Below are 12,964 nucleotides of genomic sequence, written 5' to 3' on the forward strand. Positions count from 1 at the left end.
GCTGGCGTTCAGAAATATTGTTGAAAAGAATCTTTTGTGAGCCTAATGAAATAATTACAATTACTGTCATTTTACTAATATGGATGCAAGTTTCAAACATGCCTGTTTTAATTCATCTTTTAATAAACATCACCATCTGTGGGAAGTCAATTTGGAGAATAACCAGTTCTGGACAAGCAAGGATGTGCCACCTGTGCTTCCTTCAAGAGGAGGCTCCTGCCTATACCCATCTGCAGTCACTTCGGGCAGTGTGTGCGTCTAACCTAGATGGGCACTGAGTGTCCCTGCAGGGACACAGTAACTGATGAAAAAGGCTGGGGACTGTAGAGAGGAAAAAAACACAACGATTCACTCTGTTTCTGACATTCTATGTAACCACCTGGAGTTATTAGCGTTTCGATGTAAAACGGCAACACAGCGTAATATTTTGCTTGGCAAGTACAAACGGTAGTTCCTTCCTGAACCACCATGCTATTGAATTTGAACATCTTTAGAATTGCAATGCTTTCTTCTCTCTTTAAATGGTTAGACTGCTTTAAAACTAAAGAGCAAATCAAAACAATGTGATGTTTACGGGGGAGTGTTACAAGATCATTATCAGAGGAGCTGTGAAGGAGCTGGGGAAGTCACTGCTCGGTGGCCACAGGCCATCCTGCCTGCCGGAGGAGACCCTGCCTGCCGGAGGAGACTCTGTGCTCGCCCTTCCTAGGAGCAAGTGCCTCTCGTCAGCCAGTCCGATGATTTGGGATTAGGAGCTCTTGGGCTAAGGCCTGAGACGCTTATTCCCAGACATATCCCCATACTGCATGGAGGCAGTGGGGACAACCTCAGGCTAATGGTGGGAAGAATGGAGTTGTAAGTGGGAACTGGTGTAAGGCTGGTGGGTGGGGAGAGGCATTCCTGAGGAAGGCAAGTGCAGATGAGAGAAGTGGGTGTCGAGGTACATAAGCATAGGGCCCTTCAGGACTGCAGGTAACCAGTTCCTTGACTACCTTTCCCCCATCCTGCCACCAGTGGGCGCCCAGGCCCCACACCTCCCTCCAGAACTGCACCCCACTTTGCCCACGAGAGTTGGGGCTCTGAGGTTTCTCCAGCTTCAGCACTCATTGCAGATGACAGAGCCAGGCCTGAGATGGTCTAAGCACTGCTGGGCCCCTGGCATACAGTAGGCACTCAATAAATACCCGTTGGAGGAATGCATGAGTGAACTGAGGGGCTAGGGAAGAAATTCAGAAGAGTGTGATTCCCATGATCAGAGCCAGGAAGGGCTGAAAGGGTACTCACAGATGGGGAAAGTAAGGCCAGGAGAGGGGAACAGTCTGGCCTCAGGTCATCTGCAAAGTCAGGGGCTGAGCCCATCCAGCTCTGTACATTATGTGCCCCTTGCCCACTGCCAGTATCCATGCTACTGGGAAAAACACAACCATGATGGTACAGAAGAGCAGATTGTCCCAAAATGACAGTGTGGGCCACCCCATCCAGAAAAGGGAGGCAGAAGATGGCTCCCCCACCCAGAGTGGGGAGGGTTTGCTGAGCCACCCCCCCACACACACACCCTCAGTTCTCACATGACTCGTGTCTGCCCTCTTGCTCCAGAAGAATAAATGAAGAGAATCTATCTATGACAACACAGGAAGATGAGGATAGCCTGAGGGCAGGGGCTCTGACTGCTTCCTTTGCTGGGGAGGCCTGGGATGAATGTGTGGCCCCCAAGGAGGCATGGAGAAGAGGCTTGGGACCTATAAAAGCCATGTTTACCCCGTACTCACCCCCCTCCTCATATATTCCCTGTCCTCACCTCCCACAAAGTGTCAGACATTCTGAGGGGAGGTGGGGAATGGACCAGGTGGAGGAGATGCGGTTTGTGAGATCACATGTGTACACGCTGTGAGAGCACAGTTGTGGATCTGACTACCAGTGCATCCTCACATTTCTGTGGCCAAGTGTGCCCTTGTTTTAAAAAATTGCTTGTAAAAATTAAATAGAAATATAAAAGGGGTAAACAGCAGTGTGGACTGCAAGAAACCCTTCTAGAATTGCTGAGGCTGTCAAAATTATCTTTGAATAGTCATGAGGCTGTAAAGTAAACCATAGGGAATATAGTTAATAATATTATAACTATGTATGATGCTAATTGGGTACTGGAAATATCAAAGGGAGCACTATGTAAGTATATGATTGTCTAACCACTAAGCTGTACACCTGAAATCAATACAAAATTGAAAGAGAAAAGATGCTTTCTGAGCCTCCTGGTAGTCAGCACAAAAGGGGAAATGAGTATGTTACTGTGCCTAGTTAGGCATGTTTCCTAGTGGGTATGTCTGTTTGTGGCACTGTCTCTGTAGTTACCATGAAGATCAAAGGGTAAGTGGCAGCAAGAAGAGAGAGCACAGAGTTTCAGGGAGTTAAACAGTGATGAGCTTCCTGGTAGCCAGGGCAAGAGGGGAAACTGATACATTACAATGTCTCCTTAGGCATGTCTTCCTATGGGCCCTGCTTGCTTGTGAGAGTGTCTCTAAGCAAGTGAGTGTGAGGCAAGGGGAATAAAGTAGACACAAAGTTTTTGAGTAAAAGATAGCTATGAGTTTCCTGGCAGTCAGGGTGAGAGAAGAAATCAGAGTTAAAGAAGCAGTTCAGTGTTTTCTCATCAGCACCTGCCTACTGTGAGAGTGGATCTGACCGACTGTACACAAAGGTGTATAAGTGTGTATGAGGGAGAGGTACAGAGGTACATAGCTGTGGTGGGAGATAGTTCTGAGTTCCTTGGAAGCCAGGCAAGAGAGGAAAGAGGTTGAGTTTGAGCCTGGTCAGGCACATCTTTCTTGCTGTGTGTGGTGCGGCCTTGTCTGGGGGCTCAGACAGGGCAGTGTCTGGCAGCCAGGCGTACACGGCTGTCCTCGGCGGGGCTCCAGGGCCGGGCATAGCCAGCATGGGGCAGCAGCAGCCGGTCCTGAGTGCCATCGGGGCTGACAAGGCGCTGGGCAGCCAGCAGGTACTCTCGATGGAGGGCCATTGGTGGGCAGGGGCAGCGGCCAGGTGCCCACACATACTCGAGGGACTGCAGTGGCGAGCGGTTCTTGTAGACAAGCTGTACACGCACCTCATAGCGGGTCTCCTGGGCCTGGTGGAGGTGGCCCAGCACTCGAGCCCGGAACACTGTGGGCAGGGTGGTGCTGAGGCCAATTGGATGGTCTAATCTGGATACCCATTCATGCACCCCGTTGCCATATGAGGAAACTTGGGGTCAGGTAGGACATGGGGGGCCCCTAGGGACTGTGGAGAGAGTACTGGGGTCAAGAACAGGTCAGGATCAATGAGGACTTAGAGGTCAAATTAGAGCAAAGGGCCAAATCAAGAAGTCAAATTAGGGCCAGAAGGGGTCAAGTTGGAGTCAGATCAAGGACTCAAGAGTAAAGTCAAAACAGGGTCAGATGTCCACAGGAAAGTAGCCAAGTTTAGGTCAATTAGGGGCCAGGTGAGGGTTGGGGAAAAGGGTCTCTCACCAAAGTCACTGCCGCAATAGTGGAGCAGCCGGTGGGCACGACCACGGGTGTCGGGACAGGGTGGGCAGGGATCTGTGAGATAGTGCAGTTAGAGCACAGGCCCCACCTCCCTGCTTGCCCCCATGGTGGCTATTCCCTGCTCACCTGGGGTGGGGTTTGGGGTCCGTGTGGGGAAAGCAGGCAGGGCTTCCTGGGGCTCAAGGGACTGGGGCTCCACCTCCAGAGGCTGCGGCTGCCTCAGGGACCAGCCCAGGGCCTGGGCCTGCTCCTGGAAGGGGCCATAGCGCTCCCTGGGGAGCCAGAACTCGAACTCAATGCCGGGATTGGGCTCCTGCAGGAGGACCTAGGGAGAAGGTCACATACTAGGGAGCTGAAATCAGAACTGATGGCCCAGCCTCCACCCTCTGGCCTTTCTCCTCTGATTCTCTACCTTCGACTCCCTCCCCTGATTCTCTACCACACCCTGGCCCCTCTGACTCTCTCTAATCCAATCTCATCCCTCTGACTCTCTGTTCCTAGCTTCCCTACTCTCACTCTCTATCCTGAACCCCCCTCTCTGTCCCCAGCCTCCCCTAGGTCCTTTAATTCCTACCAAGACCACGTGCCCAGCCGCCCCCTGGAGGCCCGGCACGCACCTGCAGGACCAAGTCTTGGGACGTGGGTCCGGTCGCGCGCAGCGTCTCCTCTGGCCCTGCCGCGCGGGTGTAGACCACGCGGGTGCCCGCCGCCTCATATGTCCCTGACGGGCTGACCTCCCCGTTGCCGTTGAGCACATAGCGCCCGTCGCCCCCAATCAGCGCTGCAAGGGAAGGGTCAGCCTAGGCTCCCCGGAACCCGACCCTCCACCTCCCGACCCTGCGTCCCCCTCCTCCGGCCTCAGTCTCCCGGCTTCATCGAGGCGGCCAGGAGGGCGCCTCCCCCCTCGGAATCTCTGAGGTACCCAGGTGGTTTTGGCTCCGATGGACGGCGTAGATGTGTCTGGCGCCCTCAGGGATCAGAGTCACGTTCCAGTATCCTGCGAAGGCTCCTGGGAGGGAAGGAAGGATGTTGCGGTGCGGGTGGCGGTTTTTTTTTTTTTTGTTTTTTTTTTAAAATATATTTTATTGATTTTTTTTTTTTTTTTTTTTTTTTTTTTTTTTTTACAGAGAGGAAGGGAGAGGGATAGAGAGTTAGAAATATCGATGAGACAGAAACATCGATCAGCTGCCTCCTGCACACCCCCTATTGGGGATGTGGCCGCAACCAAGGTACATGCCCTTGACCGGAATCGAACCCGGGACCCTTCAGTCCGCAGGCCGATGCTCTATCCACTGAGCCAAACCGGTTAGGGCTGGGTGGCGGTTTTTTTTGAGGGATGCTTTGAGGATTAAATGAGATACTGAGGCTAAGGAGATTAGCCTTGGTACTGGTACCCACAAAACGGTCCGTAAACGTTTGGAGTTAAGATTATTATCGCTTAAATGAAGCAGCGAAAGAGAACTACATCTGTTCTGGGGAGGGCGGGACAATCTGACAGTGACCAATCATAATGATGAACGAGAGGGGGCTGTGCCGCAGACTGCCCAATCAGCACGGGAATTCACTGCGGTGTCTGCGGCTTCTTAAAGGGTCAGCTCTGGGAGAGTAGAGAGGACGGGGCGAGAGGTCACCAGTGTCACGGAACACGCGCTGCACAAAGAGGCACGAGTCGTTGGTGCCGCCGCAGCGACCACAGTGGTCCTCGCGGGCGTCCGAGCCCATCAAACCGTCACAGCCGGCATTCTAAAGGGATGGGGAGGACACTTGTCATAGAGAGGCCCCTGCCCCAGCCCGGGCCTTGGCCTGGGATAGGAGGGCGGATTCTGAGAACTAGGAGGCGGGGCCTAGAGACGAGGGTTGGGGTCCTGAAATAAAAGAGATGGGACCTGGGAATAAAAGGATGGGCCCAGAAGGAGGGATCTGGGTGGGGCCTAAGGAGAGGTGGGAGGCCTGTGGAAGAGGTCGGGGTAATGGAACAAAGACTTGAGAGTGAAAGGGCGGACTCTGGAGAGAAGCTTGGAGTGAAGTTTATGGAGGGGCGTGGCCCGGTGGGAGGGGAGGGGCTAGGATAGGGAGGGACCTAAAACTAAATGAATTCGGTCTGGGGTGGTCTGGGCTGGGCGGGTCATGGCAGTCCTTACAAGGCAGCGGCCAGCCACGCAGAGTCCCTGGCTACCCCAGCTGCAGGGAGTACCGTCCAGGACGCGGCCAAAGCTGTGGTAGAAGGCATGCCCCACGGCCAGGCAGTTGAGGTCGCACTGATTAGGCGCTGGGGGTGGAAGGACAGAGTGGACCAGGGGTCTTCTATCCCAGTTACAGCCCCCTTCCCGCTAGCCTCCCAAAGAGAGCCATCCCCTTAGGCAGATGAGGCCCAGAGACTCAGCCAAAACTGCACATGGAGGTTGAAGCAGAGCCAGGATTGGGCTTAAGCATTTTGCCTCCAGCTTTCTGACTCTCCTAGGCAAATATCCTGGGCCTGCATGCATGCATTCATTCATTCCACAAATACTCAAATAACCATTTCCAGACATGATTCTAGGGGCTCAGCGTTGAGCAGAGCTGCACCCAGCAGGTGCCCAATAAAAAGTGTTTGTTCAGTGCTGACTGGATCACACGTAGCATGTGTCTTTAGGACCCCCCCAGGACTCAGTTTCCCCCTCTGCTTGGCAGCAGGGCACAATGAGCAGTCCACTCACTCCATCTCATAGATCTGATTCCTGCTCCTCCCATCTCCCTCAGCTTGGCTGGCTGACCCAGCCTGGAACAGAGCCCCAGCTGGCCCTGGTGGTCTAATTCTTAGGGCAAAGGGAAAAAAACACGATGAGGTTTACAAATGGAACTTTCTTCATTCTAGGCTTTTCTTACCTGTGTCTGCCCTCTCCGTGGCATCTGAAGCTGTGTCTCCCTTAAACATGGAGGCATGCTGCCCCCGGCACACAGTTATATAACTCACTATTTTCAGCTAAATACTGGCAACATTTCCTGCTGTCAGATAAGTTTGAGAACTGTTGGCCTCTGGATTCAGCCCTGAGTAAATCCTCAGTCTGGTGTTCAGCCCCGTGCAGAATAGACCCGGCCTCCCCCTGCCTCTGCTTTACATCTCACACATGCTTTTTTCCCTTCCCTTCACCAACTCCTACATATCCTTCAAAGTCCAAGTGCTAATGCCTACTTCTCCTTACAACCCTCCAAGTCCCCCTTCCTTCTTAGCAGCCCCTTCTCCCTGCCAGCTCTGAGTTGTTTCCTCTGGACCAACAGGAGGACAGGCTACTCACCACCATAGAAGGGCACCCATTGGTAAGTCTTCTGGGGGCCCAGGACAGGGTGGCCATTGTAGAGGGCACACTGGAGGTCTCGGAAGGGCATGGATCCTGGGGGACAGTCCTGGGGACAGAGATGGGTGGGTCAGAGGCTGGGACAGACTCAGGGGAGTCCAGAAAATCGGGCAGGGTGGCAAACATATTTGGGGGCATGAGTGGGGAAGCAGCAGGGCTTCAGGGAAGACTCGAGGGTCTTGGAGGTGGACAGAACTTACTGGCAACTGGCAGAGGCGGTACTCATGGGTGTCCCCCCAGCACAGCTCTTCACTGGGGAACCTATGAGGAGCAGGGTGGCCCGAGTGTGGTCAGGTTTCCCAGCAACCTCCTTCCGAGAGCCCGCCTGCTCACCCCTCACCCTCCCACACCAACCCTACCCACATTCCAGGTGCATTTGTAGGATTAAAAGGCACAGCATGTGTGGGCAGGTCAAGGGTGTGGTCAGGGGCTGGGCCTGGCTGGGAGGAGGGAAGGGTCAGGAACCCCCTTGCACCCGCTCAGCCGAGCCCCAGCATCGTGCTCACTGCTCACCGGATACAGCGCCGACTTCGCACAGAGAGCCCCTGCCCACAGGAGCTGGAACAGTGGCTCCAGGAACCCCATGGTGTCCACTCTCCTGGACCCTACTTGGAGAGAGAAGCATGGTCAGCATGGAGGAGAGGTTGGCAACCCCCACATGGCTACTGGATCTCCATGCCCAATGACCCTTGGGCTCATGTCCCCCCTTACCTGAGCACTGCCTCCCAAACCACAGTTCAGGAGGGTCCACAGCACGAGCAGGATGTTCCAGAGGGGGTGGGGTCTGGGGAAGCAGAGAGAGTCTTTGCAGTGTAGGTGTGAGCAGGCCAGGGTTGATCCCCAGCTCTGCCCTGACTATGTGATTTGGGGCAGTAACTTAACCTCTCTGAGCCTCCCCTTCTTAAATCTGAAAAATGTATTCATAATACAGCCCCCCTCACAGGAAAATTTTGAGAGGTCCTTCGGATCAGGTAAGAAAAAAGGGAGGCACAGAGTCTGGAATGTAGATGAAGAGTTCAAATTATTATTATTATTATTATTATTATTGGTTGTTTATTGTCTTATGATGCACACAGTAGGTGCTTAATCAGTGTCTGATGACAGAACAAATCATTCCAGGATAAGTGCACAAGTGTCTCCATGGTCAGGGCTCCTCACTGCTCTCTCCACCATCATTGCTTCTACCTTCCTGTACGGCCAGGGGCCAGCCACTCCGCTTCCCCAGGTCTCAGTTTCCCCATCTATGCACTGGGAACCAGCTGGGGTCAGTCTAGGATTCTGAGACCTTGCAGAGGGAGCAGCCCCTGAGGGCTGGGTCAGGGATCAGGTCCCTTCAAGGCTCCATCCAATCCCAAACCCTCGGCAGCAGGTGTCTCCATGTTGGGGAGGGGCAGAAAGGGATAATCTGACCCTGGACCGGCCAGCACCTCACAGCCTCATGAGCAGAGGGTGTGGGATGGAGTGCCAGGGTGGTCTGGAAAGGGAAAAGGGCCCCTGATGAGGATGATGCAGAAAATAGGGAGTCAGCTGGGGTGGGGGGACTGGGCTGGCAACTTTGCCTACCCAGGCCTCAGTTTTCCCATCTGTCAGGAGAAACAGAAAGCCACTTGCCATCCACACCCTCCGCGTGACCATGACATTGGCAGAGAAAGGAAGAGGGAAGTGGCCACCTGGTGAGTCCTTACACGGAGCACAGCCAGGGAGCCCAGCAGTCAGCAGTGCCCAAAGAACACGCAGGACAAACTGGAACCCTCCAGCCCCGAGCTCCTGGGCACTGGGTGGGGGAAGGCTGGACCTCATTGGACCTATGGCCCCTCTTGAGCCTCAGTTTCCCTGTATCTCAGGCCCTCCTGGCTATGACATTTGGGGCACTAAGGGTCTGGTGCTGAGGTGGCTCCAGGTGCTGAAAGCCTGAGAGACCACCAGGTAGGTCCCCTCTCTGACCAGAGCTATCCCTGCCAGTTGCATCTCAGCCCTTTTCTGAACCCAGGGCCCTGGCTGGCCCAGGAAGCAGGAAGTTTGGAGGGGAGAGCAAAGATAGGGGAGGGGGGTTGGTCTTCTGAACCCCTTCCTGGCTCAGCACTGAAGTGGGGATCTAGGCGATGGAAAATAAGGAGCCTCCTCCCCAAAGAGTAGGACACTTACACCCAGTTTTGGCTGAACTCCTGACTGAGGGTGTGATCTCAGGGCAAGCCACGCCTCTGGGCCTCAGTTTCCCCAGGAAGAAGTGGGGATGAGCTTTCTCTCACCCTGAGGATTGGTGCCTCACCGTCCCCCGACCCCCTTCCTCCACGAGACCCAGGAGGCACGGACCCGGATAGCGGGGTGGGCGGGAATAGGAAGAGGGGCTTACCGGCGACGTAGAGCGCTGGCGGTGCGTCCCGGCTCTCCCGACCGCTCCAGGATGAGCGGAAGCGGCGAGGCCCTCGGAGGGGACCGGGGGGACCCCAGGGCTGCCACTTCCACCCGGCCTCCCAGGGCGCGCCCAGCCCGAGGTCCAGAGGGGCGGCGGCCCCGTGCGCCCTCACGAGGCCGTGGAGCGCTTCCGCGCGGATCTGCGGCAGAGGACTGCCCAGCACGGGCCCGGGCACCCCAGAACTCTGGTCTGGTGTCTGAGAGTCCATGTCCCGGTGACCTTGTGAAGCCCAGGGCGGGAGAGTCGCGAGGATACTGGCCGTCCTTACCCCCACCCCGGGACTGCTATTCCGGGCGCCGCGCTCAGGGCCGGGGAATGTGCGCGAACCGAGGTCGCCCTGCCCCGGTTCCGAGAGTCCAGGTCCCTGCCTCCTCTCCACCGACGCGCAAATCGCGTCCCCGCGACGGTTCCCTACGCCGTTCTCTGGCTCTTCAAGGTCAGCCTACTCAGGAACCCGCCCGCTGGAGTTCCGATCCTGGGGTTCCCGCTCCACGTCCTGGCCACCCCAAGTGCAGGGCCCCCAGCGCACTGAGAAGCTCAGCCCCAGGGGTTGGGCGTGAGGGGCGGAGAGCCCACTCCCGGCAGGCGCATTTCCGGGCGCTGCTGTCACCAGAGGACGAACCCCACCCCGCCTCCCGCCCTCCCTGCCAGGCCCCCGGACTGTGAGCGACGGCTTTGGAGCCAGACCCGGGTCCAGAGTTCCCAATTCTGCATGGCCGTGCCCTCACCCTCTCCGACCTCAATTTTCCCATTCGGGCAAGGGGGTCACCGTGAGCCTTTCAGCTATAATTCAGCTCTTTGCGCGGCTCAGGGTTATTCTAGGGCTCCCACCACCGCACCCTTTCCAGCGTGCCGCCTTCCCCGCCCACAGGCACGCAGCAGGCGTCCTCTGCTCGCCCCTCCCCCAGCTCCTCACTGTCACCCACGGTGCTCCGTGGTAGGTAGGTTGAGGAAATGGGGCACCAAGGGGGCAATGGGTGGACTGCTCCTCTGCCCCCAGGCTCCGACCAGACTTAGCTTGAGGGCCTTCTCTTCCTGGAAGCCCACCATGGGTCTCCCAGCCCTGACCACAGGGAGAGAGGGGTTGCGTGTCTACACTCCAGCCTGGAGCAGCTCAAAACAGAGCCACCCAATGCCATTTACTTCTTCAACGTTTACTGAGAACCTACTATGTGCCAACACACTGGTGAACCACCCAGCCAGTCAGGCTAGTGAGGGAAGCAGCCCCTGGGTAGGTATAATCTTACCTTGTGACCAGGTGCTCCGAGGAAACAGCCCAGGCCCACTGCAGATGTGGGGGACGTCAGGAAGGCCCTCATTGAGGAGGTGAATGCCACAGGAGGTGGGGGGAAGGGCAGCCCAGGCGGAGGGCACTTCAAGTGCAAAGGCCTGGAGTCTGGACTAAGAGAATAAAGTTAGGAGGTGGAGTGGGTGGAGCAAGTGGCCTGAGTGGGGGAAGGGATGAGGTCAGGGGCAGGAAAGGAGCTTTGGGAGGTGGGAGAGTGTTCTAGCTTTGGAAAATCTACCCCTGGCTGCCATGGGGGAAAGTGGTTGGGCAGGAAAGTGGTGAGAGGCAGCAGTGGTCCTTCTGGGCAGGGGCTGAGCCAGGGTGTCGGTGGAGGTGAGAGCAGTGGGTGGCTCCCAGCTGTTTGGCGTCTGCAGGAGTTGCTGATGGATCCCCTGGGGGATGTGTGGGGAAGGTTTGAGGCAGAAACTTGGCCTGAGTGGCTGGTGAAGGGAGGTGCCCATGTACTGAGGGGGGCAGGCTGAGGGGGGAGAATGAGTCCAGTGGTCACTTCTGAATGGCTCTACAGTGAGATGTCTGTGAGTCACCAGGAAGAGGCTGGGAATCCAGGGGTCATGTTGTCTGGGTGGAGGTGAACAAGTGGGTGTCCTCAGCACATGAGGGTGTTTAGTGTCATGGATGAGGTCACAGGGACAGAGAGGGGCAGGGGGTGGAGAACAGGTGGGTTTGGGGTCCCAGAGGTCACACAGGGTTTCTGGGAGAAAAAAGGTACAGCCTTTGTGGGCAAGATGAAGATGTGGACCAGTGGACCAATGGACCAACGAATTGGCATCGTTGCAGGCAGTTGTGACCTTGATGAAGTTAAGTGTGGTTGGACAAGGCTGAAGAGAGGATGGCAGGAGAGGGAGGGGACAGTAAAAGCAGGCACTTCCTTCTGAGCACTGATTATGTATCACACTATGCACTGGGGCCTGAGAGTCATCAGAAATAAATCAGGCCTGGTAGTGAGGCTCAGTGTTTGAGTGTCAACCTATGATCCAGGAGATCATGGTTCGATTCCTAATCAGGGCACATGCCCAGGTTTCGGGCTCCATCCCCAATGGGAGGCATGCAGGAGGCAGCTGATTGCTGATTCTCTCTCATCATTGGTGTTTCTGTCTCTCCCTTCCTCTCTGAAATCAATAAAAATATATTAATCAACAATAAAGTTAAATTTTAAAAAAGAGCCCTAGCTGGTTTGGCTCAGTGGATAGAGCATCAGCCTGTGGGCTAAAGGGTCCCAGGTTCGATTCCAATCAAGGGCACATGATTGGGTTGTGGGCTTGATCCCCAGTAGGGGATGTGCAGGAGGTGGCCAATCAATGATTCTCTCTCATCATTGATGTTTTTATCTCTCTTTCCCTCTCCCTCTCTGAAATCAAAGATATATTAGAAAGAAAGAAAGAAAGAAAGGAAGGAAGGAAGGAAGGAAGGAAGGAAGGAAGAAAGAAAGAAAGAAAGAAAGAAAGAAAGAAAGAAAGAAAGAAAGGCTTGGTCCAGGGACTCCACAAAGTGGACAATTGTATCCCCCTCAGAGATGCCTCATTACCCAAGCCTCATGGTGCTATGGTGCTATGCAGGGTGTATACAGCAGGCATAGCACCCTGCAAAAAGTGCATACAACAGGCATTATGTCCTGCATGGAGCAATACAGCAGGCATTATGCTCTGTAGGGAATGTATGCAGCAAGTGCTGTATCATACAACAGACACACTTTGCTGTTCAGGGAATGTATACAGTAGGTACTGCGCCTTATAGGGAGGGCATATAGTAGACATTGAACCTTCCACGGAGTGCCTACAAGAGTCACTGTATCCTGAAGAGAGTGCATGTAGAAATCACTGCACCATGCACAGAAGGTACTTTTTTAAAAATATGTTTTTATTTATTTCAGAGAGGAAGGGAGAGAGTGATGGAAACATCAATGATGAGAGAGAATCGTTGATCCGCTGCATACTGCATGCCCCACACTGGGGATGGAGCCCACAACCTGGGCATATGCCCTGACCGGGAATCGAACCGTGACCTCCTGGTTCATAGATCAATGCTCAACCACTGAGCTACACTGGCTGGGCTACAGAAGATACTTTCTACAGGGCACATCTGCAGCAGGCATTGTATTCTATCTACAACAAGTGTATGTAGCAGGCACTGAGTCCTGTAGAATGTGCATACAGCAGGCACTGCAGCCTGCATGGGAACCCTAGCGCTTGTGGAATGACCGGACGGAGATGGAATGAAGTTGTGGAGTCCTGGGCCCATCCTCAGTTGGCATCTCAGTCCCCCAACCTGTGCCCAGGCCTGAACCCTGGCCCAGGTTCAGCTGAATCCCCCCTATCCTGAGCTTCAGCCCAGACCCCATCCCAGAGGCAGGGCCAGGAGAGGCATGTGGGTCATGACAGATGTG

At 55.0% G+C, this 12,964-nt stretch overlaps 1 protein-coding gene across 1 annotated transcript; it reads right to left on the reverse strand.

Annotated features, from left to right (window-relative positions):
- Window positions 1-109: 109 nt before the first annotated feature.
- ADAMTSL5 (ADAMTS like 5) lies at window positions 110-9,619 on the reverse strand. Its single transcript, XM_080676138.1, has 10 exons — window positions 9,210-9,619; window positions 7,370-7,461; window positions 6,797-6,905; window positions 5,663-5,790; window positions 5,153-5,264; window positions 4,444-4,530; window positions 4,139-4,302; window positions 3,648-3,846; window positions 3,504-3,575; window positions 110-3,156 (listed from the first exon to the last, which is right to left on the reverse strand). The coding sequence occupies exons 1-10, from the start codon at window positions 9,478-9,480 to the stop codon at window positions 2,855-2,857; spliced, it is 1,536 nt and encodes a 511-aa protein (XP_080532264.1). The 5' UTR covers window positions 9,481-9,619; the 3' UTR covers window positions 110-2,854.
- Window positions 9,620-12,964: the final 3,345 nt, after the last annotated feature.

Source organism: Plecotus auritus (genome assembly GCF_963455305.1).
Source record: "Plecotus auritus genome assembly, chromosome: 6".
Taxonomy (NCBI): domain Eukaryota; kingdom Metazoa; phylum Chordata; class Mammalia; order Chiroptera; family Vespertilionidae; genus Plecotus; species Plecotus auritus.

Bases quoted from the DNA above. Each gene is read 5' to 3' on its own strand.
- ADAMTSL5 (XM_080676138.1), bottom strand. From the start codon at position 9,480: ATGGACTCTCAGACACCAGACCAGAGTTCTGGGGTGCCCGGGCCCGTG. The intron at 6,906-7,369 runs GTGAGCAGTGAG...CTCTGTCCCCAG, and splicing joins CGAAGTCGGCGCTGTATCCG to GACTGTCCCCCAGGATCCAT. The intron at 3,576-3,647 runs GTGAGCAGGGAA...ACTATCTCACAG, and splicing joins GACCCCAAACCCCACCCCAG to ATCCCTGCCCACCCTGTCCC.